This window comes from Uloborus diversus, chromosome 3, assembly GCF_026930045.1.
Source record: "Uloborus diversus isolate 005 chromosome 3, Udiv.v.3.1, whole genome shotgun sequence".
Lineage (NCBI taxonomy): Eukaryota > Metazoa > Arthropoda > Arachnida > Araneae > Uloboridae > Uloborus > Uloborus diversus.
In genome coordinates, this window is record NC_072733.1 from 64,704,610 (window position 1) to 64,723,700 (window position 19,091).

General features: G+C 36.1%; 1 protein-coding gene across 1 annotated transcript in view; it reads left to right on the top strand.

The window, feature by feature from the left end:
* The window catches only part of LOC129218773 (uncharacterized), a 167,994-nt gene extending 149,115 nt beyond the window's left edge, over positions 1-18,879 (top strand). Inside the window, exons 6-7 of the mRNA XM_054853096.1 lie at positions 11,024-11,104; positions 18,715-18,879. Of these exons, the coding sequence (XP_054709071.1) occupies positions 11,024-11,104; positions 18,715-18,879 (246 nt within the window). The remainder of the gene's footprint in view (positions 1-11,023; positions 11,105-18,714) is intronic.
* The last annotated feature ends 212 nt before the right edge of the window (positions 18,880-19,091 follow it).

The window sequence follows — 19,091 nt, forward strand, 5'->3', positions numbered from 1 at the left end:
TGTTTAGGGCTTGTAATCGTGTGATAGAAAAGCACCAAACGTTATCATAACTTAATTTTTAAACATAGTTGAACAAGTAATCTTAAATGTGTGTGTATCTTACGAAAGCAAATCTAATGTTTGAGGATTTCAAAATTATTTTTGATTAAAAACAAATAATAATGATACTAATATTTTAGAAACTAAATTACAATGCATCAAAAATTTAGTTTACGGCCTCTTCTCATATTTTAGTGCCCGGGGGCATCGCCGCGCTCGCCCATCCCTTCCGACGGCCATGTGTGCACCCAGCAGTTAGTCCACTAAAACAGATGGTTTACTATAACCAAATCAGTATTTCGTTGCATAGTTTCTGACTGACTGCAGCCATCTTCAATATATTTGATAATTTGAAACTTTTTCTCAATGGAAAATGTTTTGCATTTTACAGAATTCAAAATTTATACATATATTGTCTGAAATCGATTCTAAGATAATGAAGAAAGTTAACGGGGAAATTCATAGACTGTTCTAATTTCGGATTTTCAAGGGTTGAATTGAGGGAACAAAAGGGTTCTGACAAATTGCCTTTACACAAAGAAGAAAGTAACAGAATAATCAGTCGTGATGTTGTACATAGGGAGAAGTTAAGGAAAAAACTGGAATTGTGTATACAGCCTTTAAATCCATCAGAGCATTCTCAAGGATTGGTAAACATTGTATCTGGAAAAATTGTAGCAGCTAAATCAGTTAATGTGGACAAAGCTTATGAAATGGCTAAGATAGCAATACATAATTTTCAAGAAAGTCTCCCAAGTGGATTTCATGTCAGTCAAAAAAAAAAAAAAAATTGTTGTACGCATGGATGAGGATAAAGAGTGGCAAAATTCCAATCGCGTTACAGATGGACGTTTCTCTTTTTTATTCCAAAATCATTGCTCTCAAAGCATACAGAGATATAAAAATGACTGTTGTCTTAAAATACGAACTTTGTTCTGTTCCTCCATATATGTTTAAAGACGATGGAAACATGAGAGAGGTTGTTGGTATGTCTACTTTAACGAACATTATGAGTATGTCGCAATCTAATAGAAGATGTAAGCCACCGACACTAATAATCGTTGACAGATGTACTTTACTGTGGGTTGTGCATTGGCCTATAGGAGAGTCTGTGTATGATTTCCTGAAAAATTTCCTTGAAAACATCACTGACATGTTGAAAGACGCTCATGTCCACCTGGTATTTGACAGATACTATGACTACAGCATCAAAAGTGCAACAAGAGCCAGTCGTGGGAGGAAAGTATCAAGGAAGTTTGTGCTAACTGAAACGACACCACTTCTCCCACAAAATATAACGCTGTCCAATTACGACTCCAAGCGCCAATTGATATGCAGCTTTTATGTAACTTCATTTCTACAAATGTTTGTAATGTCCCATTTAAGAACCGTTTGGTTGTTACTGGACAAAATACTAAGCCATTTCAAGTACATAGGGGCAACCTCAGTCAGAGAACTGATTTAAAAACAAAACACGAAGAAGCAGACATTATAATGATCCAGCAGCTAGCATCTGAAACTAAAATGAAAGAAAATTAAACTGTTCATGTTAAATGTGACGACACTGATGTATTTGTGTTACTGTTATACTTCTACCATCGACTAGGTATGAAAAATGAAGTCTGTATTGTATCGTTAAAATCAGGAAGGGCATCAGTAGACATCAAAGAAACAGTTTCAAAATACAAGGATATAATTTTAAGTTTGCCGGCTGCTCATGCCTTGTCTGGCTGTGATTCTGTAGCTCCATTCTGTGGGATAGGAAAGAAAATAGTTCTAAAGTGTCTTCAGGCTGGTAAACAGTTACGAAAATCGGGCCATGAAGAGAGTTGTATGACAGAGGTAATTAAAGAATGCACAGCATTTATTGCTTCTTGTTATGGTGTTGAAGGTGCTACTAATATGACACAAGTAAGAATTTCTCTTTGGGTAAAAAAAAATTGGTCAAGCACAGCTACGAGCTACTTCATTTGCTTTATTACCACCCAATAGGGACTGCTTTGCCGAAAATGTAAAACGGGCTGACTTTCAAACTATTTTGTGGTTATCTGCAAACAGTCTATTATTTCTTCACCCAGATCCAACATCATTTGGTTGGCAAAAAGGTGAATTCAACAAAGAGTTTTTCCCCCCCATTACCATTCCATAAAATACTCCAATTGCTCCAGACCACATTATAGCAATGACGAAGTGTTCCTGCCGATCTGAACAATCCTGCATAACTATGAGATGTAGCTGTAGAGCAAATAATATTTCATGTAGTATAATGTGTCAATGCTTACATGAAGGGAAAAGGTGCTGAAATCCAAAAGCCAATATAGCTCGCATTGTAAATGAAAGAGACTCTGAAGAAGAATTTTAGCTTGATTTGTACTTTACAACTATGTAACCTTGAGCTCAGGTAATGATATCATATATATCTGTTTCATATCAACTTCAGTACTATCTTTTAAACTGCTGCTTTAGAAACTAATCCTTAATGTTAACATTTGAAACATAGTTTCTTGGTTTCTTATTCAAAGCATTACAATACATTTTTGTCAACTTGATTCAATAAAGCTTTAAGTCAACATGCTTGCATGCATTTTTCACCAAAAATGACGTTGTATTCTGATTCCTCGACCTAAAAAACATATAAAAAGAGATATCACATGATAAAATCGCTCCAAAACTAAATTTTCACCTTTTTGAGCGCCATCTTGAATTACTCAAATTGCTCAAATCCGGCAGAGTGGCAACAACCGGATATAAAATCTACACAACATAAGCATTCAAAAACAGTGAAAAATTTTTATTCATACCTCAAAACAGGGTTACCCTATTTTTGAGCATTTGGCGCCCAGACTATAGTGAAAACATAGTGTAGCGGATTCGGTGCGACTTCCACTTTCTTGAAATGAAGACACAGTTCTTGATAAAAACACAGGAAATTTATTTACACTATGTACAGGAAAGATCTTCAACAACTGCTAAATTATTCATCAGCAATTAAGCAATTATCACACAACACCGTAAACTCAACGGTTACACACGTATTTACTTCCAAATACGAAAACAACACAGCGAAATGCCTCGCTATAAACAGAGCAAAAATCTTCTCAGTTCGAAATCTGAATCGAAACTCCCCGTTTATCCATCGCTAACGGCTTTTATAAACATCCAAGAATTTTCTACAACATTCTTTCTGCTTCGAGAAATGCGTAGACCGTTATCAAATTTTATCAATGAAAATAAAAAGAATAGGGGGTTGTATACTTTAGCCATATGTTAAGGGGTTGTATATTCATTACGGGAAATTATTTACAGGTTACGTTACTACAATAATTACTATTTACAGGATTTGTAACATTGCCCCCTTCCTAAGGACTGCACGTCCCGGGCAGTACAATCCCCAGAAAGGGTGCCAAACTCCTATCACATGTTCACAAATACACACATTAAATAATAACTAACAGATACAGAAAACACAATAATAACAAGAAATATTACTAAACATTAAAAGCAAAAATTATCTACAACTTTTATGTTATCAACCATGGTTGTTTACGTAATACTCATGAACTATGGCCATAGTATGGGGCTAACCGATCATAATGTACAACCCTAGGTTTTGCATTAGGTGATTTTTGGATCCTCACTACGACGTCATTTAGTCGGTTAACGACTTTGTAGGGTCCATCCCAATGCGACTGCAATTTGGGTGAAAGACCTTTCCGTCGGATGGGATTCCATAACCAAACCTTGTCGCCTTCGTTGAATTCATGTCCAGTAGACCTTGTGTCGTATCGGGTCTTCATCTTCTCCGCCGCGATGTTGATTCGCTCTCGTGCAAAGTTATGAACGTCTTCCAACCGGGCCTGGAGATCCTGGATGTACTCCTCAGGCGATGAAGGCGCATCCGGAGGACGACCGAAGACGAGATCACAAGGTAGCCGAAGCTCTCGTCCGAAGAGCATCTGAGATGGGGCATATCCGGTAGTCTCGTGGACAGCACTGCGGTAGGCCAGCAGGAACAAAGGTAGCTTCTTGTCCCAATCCTGTTGATTTCTGGATACCATAAGTGAGAGATTGTTCAGGATTGTGCGGTTAAATCTCTCCACCATGCCGTCCGATTGTGGGTGTAGTGGTGTTGTCCTAGTTTTCTCAATTCCGAGAATTTGACATAGGCCCTTAAACACAGCAGAGATGAAATTCCTCCCTTGATCGGAATGAATCTGCAAAGGTGTTCCATATCTCGAGATCCAATGTTGGACTAGAGTCTCTGCTACGGTGGTAGCCTCTTGATCTGGAATGGGTTATGCTTCCGGCCATTTGGTGAAGTAGTCGATGGAAACAAGAATGTATTTGTTCCCATCAGCAGTTCTTGGTAGAGGACCCAGGATGTCGATCCCAATTCGTTCGAAAGGAGCTCCAACGTTGTACAGATGTAGCTTCCCTCTGCTTCTCTTCTTCGGTCCTTTACGAGCAGCACAGGCGTCACAAGAATGGCACCACTTCTCCACGTCATCCTTCGCCTTGCTCCAGAAGAAGCGCTCCCGAACTTTATTGAGGGTTTTCAAGACACCAAAATGTCCTCCAGTCGCATTACTATGTATTTCTTTCAAAACATCTGAAATCCTTGATCGGGGAAGTAGTAACTGCCACCTAGATGTTTTACCGTCGTCAGATTCCCATTTCCGGTGTAGCACGCCGTTCCGTAAATGGAGTGAGTTCCATAAAGCCCAGTATCTTTTTGTTGCAGGACTGAAGATGGAAACGTCCTGCCAGCTAGGGCGTCGACTGTCACTTTCCATGAACTCTAAAATTGGTTTTATGTCGGGGTCTTCAAGTTGATCTTTTCGAACTTGGTCATCACTCCATGGATCAGGTTCTGATGATGTTGGAGTCACTGTCACCTGATAGGCGGTAGGGCTAGTCGTTCCATACTGTTTCTCCATTCGGGAACAATAGTGGCAGTTCTCAGGACAGGGTCTCCTCGATAAAGCGTCAGCATTACCGTGAGATAACCCTTTTCGATGCTTGATCTCCATGTCATATTCCTGGAGCCGCTGTATCCATCTGGCTATCTGGCCTTCAGGATTTTTGAAGTTCAAAAGCCAAGTTAATGAGGCATGATCTGTCCGAAGCAGAAATTTTCGGCCGTAGAGGTAATGATGGAAGTGTTCTACAGCTTTCACTATGGCCAGTAACTCCTTTCTGGTGACGCAGTAATTTCGCTCCGACTTTGATAAGCATTTGCTCCAGTAAGCGATGACATGTTCATTTCCGTCAATTTCTTGGGATAAAACAGCTCCGATGCCCTCGTTGCTCGCATCAGTGTCTAGGATGAAGGATTTTTCAGGCTGAGGATAGGCGAGGATAGGCGTTGATGTTAAAGCCTCCTTCAGTCGTAGAAATGCATCTTCGCATTCTTTGGACCATTCAAACTTTTGCTTGCTCTCCGTCAGCTTATGCAAAGGTCGTGCAATGTTGGAAAAACCCTTTACAAACTTCCTGTAGTACGTGCAGAGCCCCAGGAAACTTCGCAGCTGATGGATATTTTCGGGACGACTCCAACCCTTGACCGCGGATACCTTTTCTGGATCGGTTTGTACACCCTTCGAAGAGATGATGTGACCAAGGTAGTTCACTTCCCGGCGGAACAAATTACATTTGGACGGGCTTAACTTCAGATTGGCTTCCTTAAGCTTCTGCAGCACCTTCCTAAGATTTGCCAGATGTTCTTCGAAACTGCGTCCCACGATGATGATATCGTCTAAGTAGACCAGACAGGATTCGTAGGAAAGTCCTCTTAACACTGTCTCCATAAGACGCTCGAACGTAGCTGGTGCATTGCAGAGGCCGAAGGGCATCACTTTAAACTGCCATAAGCCTTGTCCAGTTGTAAACGCTGTCTTCTCTCGGTCATCAGGGTGTATCTCAACCTGCCAGTAGCCGCTCTTCAAGTCCAGAGTAGAAAACCACTTGTGTCCGGAAAGAGTGTCCAAGGTGTCGTCTATCCGTGGAAGAGGGTAACTGTCTTTCTTGGTGATTTCATTCAGCCGCCGGTAATCGACACAAAATCTAGTGGAGCCATCTTTCTTTCGGACCAAGACGATGGGAGAGGCCCAAGGACTGGACGAGGGTTCGATGACATCATTCTCCTGCATCTCTTTCAGGAGGGTCTCAACCTCTTCCTTCTTGGCGAACGGTAGTCGTCTTGGATGCTGTTTAATAGGGGGGTGTTCTCCAGTGTAGATCCTATGCTGCGTTAAATTCGTACGGCCAACATCCTCCGATGTAGATGAAAACAGATGCTTGAAATCGTCCACCAATTGTTCCGCAGCAGTTCTTTGATCTTTCGACAATGGCGCACTCCCAATTAACCTCGATTTCAAGGACTCAGAAGACACAGTCTCGGGGGAATTGATTCTTCTAATGATGCAGTTTACTGGAGTACAAGTTGCCAACACTTCACCTTTCCGGATATTCCTTGGCCTTTCACTCACGTTGACGACTCGCACAGGAATTACATCTTTAGAAAGGTCCACAAGCGTAGATGCTACCAGCACTCCTTTTGGGTTATTGCTTAAGTTGGGGGATTCAATGAGTCCAAATCGAAAACTATTGCTTTCTTCAAGGGAGCCAGGTATTAATGATTCTGACCTTGAGGGAATCGATAAATCTGTTTGGGCTATTATTTGATGAGCGGATTTTACATCACTTTCTGCGGGGAAAGCGGCTATGTCTTCTCTCATCGAGTGCAGCTCATTAGTCTTGAAGTCGAGGTTGAAGTCATACTTCTTTAAAAAGTCCAATCCGAGAATGAAGGGGTCCGTGATAGCAGCAACGAATGCCGTATGATGGTAAGTGGCATTTCCAAACACAATTTCTAAGTTTACTTTACCTTCAATCTCGATCTTGTCACCTGTCACAGTTTGGAGAGTAACACAGGGCGGCGTCCATAGAATGTTGAGTCCAAATTGACGAGCCACATCTGTTCTAATGATTGTAACATTGGCTCCAGTGTCAATAATCAGTTCGCAGGGAAACCCGTTCACGTATGCGTAAACAAACAGTCCATTACTGCCGCCACTCGTCGATGAAATCTGGAAATCTTTAAGATGGGGCTCATTCCAATTTGGCGACCTCCGCCCCGCGAGATTGCCATGGCTTAGTTTTCCTGGACCTGGGAGGGAGACGTGCTCTTCCCTCTGGTTTCTTGGCGAGCTTCACAGTTTCTTCGTAAGTGACCCTCGCCGCCACATTTCCAACACTTAAGTGACTGTCCATTTTGGTACTTGGGAGCCGAAGTCCTTTTGAGGATTCCTGCAATTTCTTTTATTTGCTTTTCCAGTTCAGCAAAGCGTGACGAAACCGGATCAGACTCATCAGTTTTCACGCCGCGGACTGAATGGCGATCTTTGCGGGTTGCTTGCTGGGCGGCCTCCAACTTCATCGCATACACAACAGCAGAACTCAGGTCTTTGACATCCGCCATCCGTAGAGCTTTCTGGATTTCCGGATCTCGAACCCCGTCGATGTAGTAGTTGAGTGCCAGGTTGTCCCGAACATCCGCAGGACAGTCGCAAAAAGCAAGATGAGACAATCTCTCGACATCCGCCGCTAGCTCTTGCAGGGTTTCCCCGGTTTTCTGGAAACGGGACTTCAACTGGAGTCGGCTGAAGTCTTTCTGGCACTTCTCACCGAAGCGAAGCTCCAACGCAGACGTGAGGGCGGCGAAATCCAGGCGCTGGCTGTCCGGAAGGGTCTGAAGAATGTCCGCTGCGTCACCTCTCAGGGATGCTGCAAGATGGCAGGCCTTGGTAGCAGAGTCCCATCCGTTCGCTTCCGCTACTATCATGAATTGAGTTTTGTAAACCTGCCACGAAGTTTTCCCATCAAATGTGGCAAGTTTAATGGACGGTCGAGCAACCGATGTGGGAGCGCCAAACTGTACAGAGCTGCTTTCCGCGGTCGCCAATCTCCTTTCCACGTCCTTAATTATTTCTTCCTTAAATGAAGTCAATTTCTTGTCCTCTTCTTCCAACTTATTTTCCATATTGGCGATGCGCTCTTCCACAGTATCAAATTTTTCTTCCAGAGCATCGACTTTATCTCCCATTGCGGTTAGTTGATTCTCCATCATGGTTTTCATCGACGTTAGGTCACTTTTCATTTCATCGTGACTTGTAGTAATTTTAGCAGTTAAATCACTATTTAACAGTTCTTGGTTAGTCGCTAATTCATTTTTCAATTGTTCTTGATTAGCCGCAATGTCATTTTTTAATTGTTCTTGATTTGCAGTAAAACTTGCAGTCAAATCACTTTTTAATTGTTCTTGATTAGCCGCCATATCATTTTTTAATTGCTCTTGATTAGCCGCCAAACTTTCAGCCAAGTCACTTTTCGCAGCATTAATTGCTTCCAGAAGTTGTTTTAATTGGTTATCCATTGCGCGAGTAATCACCATAAAAACAAAGTCTATAAATTCAAACAGTCTTTATGAAAAAATGTCCAAAGTCACACTTACTCCAAGAAAGTCCAGAAGAAGCCCCACGTTGGGCGCCAATTGTAGCGGATTCGGTGCGACTTCCACTTTCTTGAAATGAAGACACAGTTCTTGATAAAAACACAGGAAATTTATTTACACTATGTACAGGAAAGATCTTCAACAACTGCTAAATTATTCATCAGCAATTAAGCAATTATCACACAACACCGTAAACTCAACGGTTACACACGTATTTACTTCCAAATACGAAAACAACACAGCGAAATGCCTCGCTATAAACAGAGCAAAAATCTTCTCAGTTCGAAATCTGAATCGAAACTCCCCGTTTATCCATCGCTAACGGCTTTTATAAACATCCAAGAATTTTCTAGAACATTCTTTCTGCTTCGAGAAATGCGTAGACCGTTATCAAATTTTATCAATGAAAATAAAAAGAATAGGGGGTTGTATACTTTAGCCATATGTTAAGGGGTTGTATATTCATTACGGGAAATTATTTACAGGTTACGTTACTACAATAATTACTATTTACAGGATTTGTAACAATAGGAAATGTAACTTTTTATGTTGATCCAAGAACTTCTAACTTATAAAGGAAATAATCTCCATTGAAAAATAATTCCAACAGAAAAAGCTTGACATTAGTATGACAAATATTGATCATGATGTGAAACTGTTTTGTGACTTACATCATTTAGGCTCTCAATCAATAACACTGTTGGATGAAAATGCGGCTAACAAGAGTTTCAAGTAATACCTTTGAATAGAGTATATTTTTCAAATAAAACAATCTTTTGCAGTATGTTTTTATGTATCAGTTGCATTTATTTTTCAATAGTGATGAGTAATATAAACATTTGTGTTTCTCCTTCAACAACCTGTCATTCTTCTGACAGGGCAATAAGTTCCAATCTCATCTTCTGCCTGGTCCCGTAAAATTTTGAACTCCAATACCTCCTTGTGTTTTGATCACAAATGTTTCAATTTTTTTTCAATTGGAATTATTTTTAAATAAAGATTGTTTCAGTTATTATAAGTTAGGGGACCTAGAGTCTGTATAAAAAGTTTGATTTAGTATTTTTTCACTGATTTTCCTTTTTGGTTCAAACTTTTAATTTATTTACTCTGCAGCTTATTTGGACCATTTTTGAAACTGGAATTATGCATCTAGGACTAATGTTAGCAAAAATAGAGGTTTTGTACTTTAAACAGGGATATGCTGTATGTATACAGCGTTATTAAGAAGAAAAATGACAGTAATTTTTTGCAGTCATTTTTCCACTTAAGTAATCATTTCATGAAATTCTCTCAATATTTGTGAAAGCACATATGTTGAGCACATATATCTGCAAGTAATTTGTTTTATGATAATGAATATTGTAATTAAAACTGTTACCTTAGTGCACTGCTTATACATACAGGTTTTCTTAATTGACTGCTTACGTTAGTTTTTGATGCTAGTTGTAGTTAGTTTCCTTTTATACTCTTGCTTTATTTTTATGTAATGACTAGCTGTATTGCACGGTCGACCTCAATAATAAAAGTTGTTTTAGCAATCAGACTTAAGTAAAAGAAAAAAAAAATTGTGTAAAATTTCCCAGAAAAGAGCAATTTTATGATTTAAAATATCAATTTGGGACTCAGATTTTTTAAAAGTTTCAAAAACCCTTTATGTCAACTCCTGATCATCAAAGGTGCCAAATTTGGTAATGTCCAATATAACCTTATTATTGCTTTTCTCCACAATATAATCCTTCCTAACTAGCTAACAGACAGCAGCATGTGCAATATGACATAAAATTTAAATCACCTCTTTGGTATTTTTTAAAATTCTAAAAACTCCCCTATGTGAATTTCCGAGGTTCAAAATACCTCTGTGCCAAATTGGCAAACATCTCTCATAAAATTTATTTGTATAAGGACCATGCACATCCACTCACATACAGCCATTTTTTATTTAAATGTTCTCAGTTATTGTTTGAAAATATTCTTGGTCTACATTGGCCTAAATTGCACTTCGTTTTCTCAATACATCATGCTCCTTGAAAGTAATCAAACAAGTAGATTGTGAAGGATTATTATTTTTGTAGAATTTAAAAATGAAAAACTACTTGCAAATGAAATGCTTTCCTTGGTTCCATAAGTTAAAAACATAATGTTAAAACTGCACATTACTATATTTATTTGCAATTTTAACATTATTTTTATTCTTTAAAGAGATTGACTGCTTCAGTAAGCAAGTTCCGAACAATTCTATGTCCTCTGCAGATATATCTGTTTCTAGGGCCTATTGTTCATTGACTTTAATTTTGTATGAAAAGCAATATAACTTTATCCTATTTCTTAATAAGTTTACCTTGAACCTCAAAAAACAAAATTTTTATATTAGGATTTTTTCTGTTTAATTGGTTTCTTAACAAAAGTTTGTATAAAACCCATAAAGATTTGCATTTTTGAATGGTTATAGTTATTATTATAATTGTATTTCAGGTTTTTGTGTGGTTCATTGTTTTATCAAATTATCAAGAACTTGCTGATATCACGAGGCTTGAAGATATGGCTAAATTAAAGGTAAATGCTTTTTCTGTTTTGAATGAAATACTCGATTTTAGTGTGGGCAAATTTTATATTTTGATTGCATAACTAAAAGACATGCTGCAATGTGGTTCAACAAACATGATAGAAAGTAAGTGAAAGTAAGAGAAGAGGAAACTTTGTGATGTGTGTACAGTCAACATATACCAATAGCTTTGATATGGTGAACATGGCACCAGGAACGCTTTCAATACTATCCAAACTACCAAAACAAGAGAAAACTGTTACATGCCAATGAGACTTGATCAATATCATGTTTAACAGTTAGTTGGCTAGGTTCATGTAAAAAAGGAAAAACAAGTTATGCTAAAACTAGTGTGAGGCATTTCACATTGCATGTGCAGCTATTATAGGTTGTCAACATCCTCTTTTCCTCTGCCGTCTGGTGACATCTACATGGTTATTGTAAGGCAGTGAGCAGGAAATTTGCATCAGATTGGTAATAAATACGTTGGTTGAGTTGTCATTTTTAGTTACTATTCCCCATTGAGAATTTTCGAACATAATGCTTAGTCTCTTACTGCAGTTGTTATCAAACATGTTGCACAGAGTATCGAAATGTTGCCTTGGCCTGTGAAATTGCTAAATTTTTCTCCATCAAATAGGTATGGAACATTGTCTGACAAAACACAATTCTAATCACAAACGTTGCAGCAGGGGAATGCTGACAATTCCAATGACTTACATACCCTGAACTCGAGCTACTTTGGCTCACATTTTGAAATTTTTCTCATCTGTTCTCAATAATTTTGTAACTATTTATGTTTCCAAACTGTGGAAAGTTTGTTTCACTTCTAGAGTTCTCTTAATTTAATTTTTGAACAATGATCATTTTATTTCCAAGTATTATTTCCCTTTATAATTGTTTTTTATTTGGGCCAAGGTTAGCCTTGCCTTTGGGTTACTTTTGCCCGAAGTGATTTTCCCCATTTAAAATCATTGTAGAGCTAATTAGAGTCAAAGAAAAACATGTGTTTATACGAAGAACTATTATTTGAAAGAAAAATACATTTTAAAAGAAGTTTGAGTCACACATTAAGGATTCAAACTCTTTAAAAAATGTGTGTGCATACCTACTTACTGTCTGGGAAATTGCCAACAGCGAACAGTCATCCTTTCATAACTTTTTGAGGATAAATAATTTTATTAACAGAACACAATTCATAAAACAAAAAATCTTAAACTGTCAGTCACTTCCAAAACTTACTGAGGTGCGTTCCATGCTCTCCACATTAGCTCCTTCTTGTCCCACATCAGCAGCTATCCCTCAGGACCTCAGCCAATTCCATTCTACAACAAAAATTCTGTAAACTTTCTAACAAGTTAACAAAACTTGCAGGAAGTAGGTGCAACTGAGTCAAATTTTTCTAAACCTCCTACAACTTTTTGTTCCTCTTCATCTTCCATAATAAAAGTCATGTAACTGAGCCCTGATGAATTGAGTCTGTAATCTCTTATCCATTGCTGAGAATTACACATTTATTCTTGTGTTTTTCCTGTTTAGAAATTACTCTTTTATCTTTTCATTTCTTCCCCAAAACTCTGACGGAGTTTTCAAGTTTTTATGCTGGGCGAAAGTAGGTTGCAATATTTAGGTTAGTAAGATATGTTGTTGTGAAATTTTTAACCAAATCCCTTATCAGAAATGAAAAGTACAACTATACTACTACATAAAGTATTAACTAGTGTTCATAAATAGGTACTTAACTAACTCTTAGCTGATGTAGAACTTCTTCTACATGTAAAAGTTTGAGAGGTTATCAAAACACATTTTAGCACAAGGAACGCAGAACCACTAGTGTTGCTTCTTGTGGAGAGCTATCAAAGTGCTTGGTATGCATTACTGAGTGCTTGGGGCTGCTCTCTAACGGATACTCTCGAAATTAATTAAAATTGCTTCCTGAAGGTTAGCAGAGAGGGTTGAATCTTTTTCTTAGTTTTGGCCAAAGAAGGACCCTAGGGCCGAAGTAGCCCGCTTTTATGATATTCTTTTTAAAAATTCATTCATGGAAGTTCTATAGACACTTTTGTTTCAAACACCATTTATTTTAACATTATCTATATTATAACTACTTTAAAGTTAATGCTTTGCCCATTTAATGTTTTTCAAGTGTAATTTCATTGATAAAAGAAATGGTTATTTCAAAATATAGACACTATACATATTCAATTTTATTCCATTTAAATTTTTAAGATATATTTGCAAAAATTTGAGAAAACATTTTCATTTATGATGTTCTTATTTTTTTTAAGCAGGCTTTGTTCTTTTCATTCTGAAATGGCTTGAGAATTTTGTGTTTTCTAGGGAGGATATTTCATTAAAAAAAAGAATAAATAAAGCAGGCTAAAGTTCTATGACCTGAAAATCTTTATCCGAAGGTTTTAGTTGAATGCGCAGAGGAATTAGTGGATGTTATTTTAAATATTTTCAATGCTTCTTATAACTCGGTGACAGTGCCAGAAAACTGGAAGTTAGCTTACATAACACTGCTTTTCAAGAAAAGGTCTAAAGATAATGCAAGAAATTATAGACCTGCAGTCTGACTTCAGATGTTTATAAAATTTTAAAGCTTTGATCAATAACAAGATTGTAAATTTCTAAGAGACTAATAGTCTGTTAACTAGTTTGTAGCATAGTTTCAGGAAACTAAAACTGTGTGGTACTAATTTATTGCATTTTTATGACAAAGTTACCATGGCTTTAAGAACAAATAGGGTGTAGATGTTGTTTATATTGATTTTCAGAAAGCTTTCGATAAGGTACCGCATGTTGCTCTGATAACTAGCTGATATAGGAACAGGAGGAAAATTTTCAATTTTGATTAGAAATTGGCTGACTTGGAAAGAAACAATTGTGGTTGTGAGGGGAATTCAGTCTAAATGGAGGGACATTTTAAGTGGGGCTCCTCAAGGATCAGTTTTAAGGTCCCTTTTGTTTATTTCGTGAATGATATTCATGAAAATATTTCTGTAATCATGAATTGTTTTGCTGATGATGTCGTAGTTATGAGGGCAGTTCAGAAAATGAAGAACAAGTAAAACAGCTGCAAGAAGATTTATTATTAATTGGACAAATAAGTGTGGTATGGTAGTTAATGTCGGAAAACTGCTGCATTTAGGTAATGGAAATAAGCGCACAAGGTATTATTTAGTGTTCAGTCATTAGTCAAGCAGAAAATGTTGAATTTCTTCGCCAATGTCTTTTTGTCATTTTTTCTTTAAATTACTTAAAAAGTAAAATTTGAGCGAGACCAATTTTATATTTTCAAGCTGGTTTTGTTTCAAATTATTTTTAAATTTATTATTTTTGTCCTATTGAATTCTTCTATTTAACTTACCGGCGGTTTTGCACGTCTTATCACGCCGTAGCAAGATCACGTCGCTAGCGTTTTACACGTATTTTTCTGACACTAAATTTTCGTTGTCAAACGGTCCAAGGCGTAGAATCCTGCGTTTCCTTTCCCCTCTCCTGAGAGCGGCACCCCGGAGCGCAGGGGCCCACCTTCTGTATTCACACATGCAAACAATACCCTTTCATCAGGTTGGGGTTTCAAGGTTCAGTGCATCCTTCTTATCAACGCAAAGATTTCTAAGCAAACCTCCTTGCTATGTATTGTAAGCATCTGCTAAAAGCAAAACTTGATTCCAAGAATGAAATATCCACTTCTCTTTCTTCTAAGCTTAAAATTTACATTTAATTAATGATTGTGCTGTAAATGGATGCAACATAATTTAATTGACGACAATGACATTCAATTACATTTCAAATAAATTAATAAATAAAAGCCGTGAGATTTCAAATTGAACGAAAACAAACTAAGTATCCTTTTGGAAATAAATTTATAGCTACGGCTTTATTCGCTACTAACATATAATTTAGGAACTTTAAGTGTTATAAAATCACAATGCTTTAAAGAAAACCAAAGAGTACGCGTAAAAGATCAATTTTCAACTTTTATGTGCACTTACGTCGCGTTTTACGCACATTTAGGCAGATGTTGTACTCAAAACACATTATAAAAAATATAAAAAAAGGGATATTTTTTCAAATTTATTTACTCTAACTGATTGGTTTTGGGTTTTGGTCGCAAATTTCAATCATTAATATCAGAAACATTTTAAATTCACCGATTCTGTCTAATACTTCAGCTTATAATTATTTTAATCACAAAGAAAAACAAACATTTATCTCTTAGCATACAATTTCAATTCTGTATAAGTAAAAAAAAACTAAATAAACAATAAATAGTAATAGCAAAAATTTTGCACAACACCAGGCAGCTATTGTGTTAACATTTATACAAAAAAAAAAAAAAAAAAAAAAAAACTTCAGTTGTTAGCAAAGAACAATAATAATATTTTTTTATTGTTATTAAAAATGGAAAAGTATATAAAAATGAATAGTTTTCAAAAAAAAATCAAAAATTGAATCGTTTGTAGCTTTTTCTTTTCAGTAAAAAATAAAGAGCCTCAGAATTTTTTTCATTGAGAGGGGGAAGAAATTCAGAAGAATGGGACCTGACTCTTAGTAAAGGAAATTTCTGTGGAGTTGCTTAAGATCTACAGTATTTTGTAGGAAGATGGAAATGGGGAAATAGTTACGTGAGAATTTATAACTATTCTTTTATGTAAAAAAAGGAAAAATAATAAATAGAGAAAAATAAATAAAAGTTTAAACCGTTTTATAATTAAAATAAAAATTCAGCAGAGCTTAACTATTTGTACTTTATTAAGCAACAAATCCAGAGTTTTCATTGATCTCAATTTGCCCAAAGCCTGATATTTATCTCAAATCACTATTTAATCTGTGCGATTGCTTGATACAAGTCATATGATCTTTCAATTCCTTGGAACAACTTAAGCAAAAATAATTATAAAACCTTGATTTTTATAGAAAAATCATCATAATTCATGCCTCATACTAATTAATAAACCTTTTACGGGGATGAAAATTCGTAAAATCATTTTAACAACTTTTTTGCTGCGACTTTTTTTTTACCACTATAATTTAAAAGTATTTCGTTGTTTACTATTTTTTGCTTTAATTGTGTTTTCATAACTTTGATTTGATACCTAGCTCGGTCACTTAGGTCTTAACTACTAGCAGGGGCACTCCGAAATAAAATGAGAGAGGGGGGGGGGGAGGTGGATTCTCAAATTTTCGAATGAAGTTCTACTTTTTCCAAATGATAAACATGAGCATGCACATTATATCACACTTACATAACATCTAATGAGAAGCAACATTATGCATCATTAAAAACAATTTTTAAAATTTGAAAGAAGAATCTCAATGTTGCAATAGTGTTTCCACATTTTTCAAATGAGAATTTTTTGGGGAGGTTACACTGTCCTTCTGAGACCTCTCATCGAGGCGCCCCATACTAGATCCCATGTGATTGTCAGTGTTTCTTTAATAATAGCTTTGTTAAATACGCCATAACTCAGTGAATGTTGGATAAAGTATTTGTTTTCCGATTTTCAAACGGGATCCTAGACAGTCCCGATTTTCATTCAAAAATCCAGTGTCCCGGCCAGTTTACTTCACGTCTCGGTAAAATATAAGTTTCATTACAGATGACCAAAAAAATATAAAAATAATTAACCGTGAAGGATTATTTAAAATAATAAATTTTTCATTTCTGTACCTCGTAGTCAGACTGACGTAAGTCCAAAAATTTGAATTTTCTGTTTATTACTGCTAGGGTTCGCCGATATATATCCGATATTTGTTCTGAAAATATCATGATATTTTGATATTTTCGATATTTATTTTTCCAACTACGGTATTTTCAGTATAAAAATTATATTAATCATAGTAATATAGCTCATTTATTATTAAAAATACCCAAAAAGTTATGCACTATAGTTTTATGATGTATTATTACACATTAATATAACAAATTAATGTATTTTTTTTATTCATAAAATTATTAGTAATGTAACAATTTTAATGCATATTAAAAGTACCTAATTAAATGTTAACCATTGGTTGGAACAAAAGAAAATGTCTTATGACTGTGCCCCTGACTGTTGCATATTGTTTTTTTCTGAATCATATAACTGTGTAAAAGTAGCTAACAGAAGACAAATGAGTAGAACAGCTAACGCTATATTAACTCTATTAAAATTGACTAAAATGTAAAATGGAATATTAGATATGAATAATTAAAGAAACCTTAATTTTAAGTCTGCATATTATAATAATAAATAAAAAGTGATTTGAGGATGCATTTACTATTTTGAAGACATTAGTTTGCGTTGATTGAAAATATCGGATATTTTACATATTTTCGAAAATTGCACTCACATGACATATTTTTTTCTCTCCTGTAAAGTAGCGTATGTGAATCACGTTAGTTTAGCTCTGAGGTACAGATTTGTAATTTATGACCTGTAAAATTACTATCGGATTAGCTTGTAAGGAATTTTACAAAAAGATTTAAAACAAAAAAGACTTTCTAAAAAAGTCCTAGCCAATGCAATAAACAAGTAAATATTGTTCAAAATTCAATTCCTCATTTCTTGCTGAAGTAACTTCAAAAGATTAACGTTTACAAAATAAATTGTTTAAATGTATCTGCTTGCGTCATGTATCATTTATTATTCCTGGTTTAGGCTGATAATTAGTAATCATTTATCCATAGCATTGAGAATAAACTACCTTCTAAAACACTCTGAAAACCAGCCGGGGTGTGTACCTTTTGAAATACCCACGGTGGGGGGGGGGGGGGGGGGGGTCCTGGTTGAACATTTCGGAAATAAGGCAAGCCTAGGTATACCGCTATTACGATCACTTAGTCTCAAATATGGCGAGATTCGAAACATAAAAATGCACAAATAAAGAAAAAAATATACATATACAAACATAGTATGTAAAAAGTATGCATAGATGTATAAATTTGCAGTGCTTTTTTCCCCCAGCGTTAAAAGAGAAACAACGAATTGCTATTGCGCGGAAGGGGGGAGGGAATTCCTTTATTGCTTTTTATTATTACGTATCATTTCAGGTTATGCAAAACATTACAATCATAACTAAATGCATTTAGCTATTTCACATTGAAATAACTTGTTCCAAATATTGTTTTATAAATGTTGAATATGAGTACTTAAATTCAATAATAAAATATGTGAATAGTAATTTAGAGCAGTAGTAGGAGATAGCAATTCCAGAGATTTAAAATCTAGATTATTACTTCATAAATATTACAGAAAGTTGTGATTAGTAAAACACGACTGGCTGAAAGGAATTCAACTCGTTTGCTACACGTGTTGAGGGGAGAAATGGGCGGGACGGACCTTGGCAGCATGTCTGGAGGAGTTCCACTCTTCCCTGCGACACGCGTTGAAAAGAAAGGGGTTGAGCTTTGACAGCACGTCCTGGTCAAAAGGGATTAAGTGCTTTTTATCTCCTTTCGAAAGGGGGAGGAAATTTCAAGATAAAAAGTATTGACCATTTCGAGCAGATAGCCATGTTCCCAAGGTGACCTTTTCCAGGTGAAATTCCGCTCGTATGTCAAACCGCCAGTGAGTTAATTCATTTTTTGCATGTTTTTGACCTTTTTAAATGTTGAATTTATTTTTAGATGGGAACAATGAGCAGCCTTAACCAGTCTCATTCATTATCTCGGCATTCTGTAGATTCAGTCAAACAGCATTCATCTTCAAGGCATTCCGAGGATTCTGTTAAACATCAACCTAATACAAGATCAACAACACCAAAAAGCTCAGCTTCAACTTATTCTGCATAAATCATTTTATACTTCTCAGTAATTACTATCTTTTTTTGTTATGTAATACAGGTGGAAGGAGGTTTTGAATACTTTAAGGGTTTTTCCTCATCAAAAGAAGTTTTGGAGGAAAATGTATAGCCAAGTCTGTTTTCTAAGTAGTAGTAAATATTATCGAACTTTTTAATATCTCTTAGTGCACAAAACATATTTAGAAAAAAAATTTTTATACT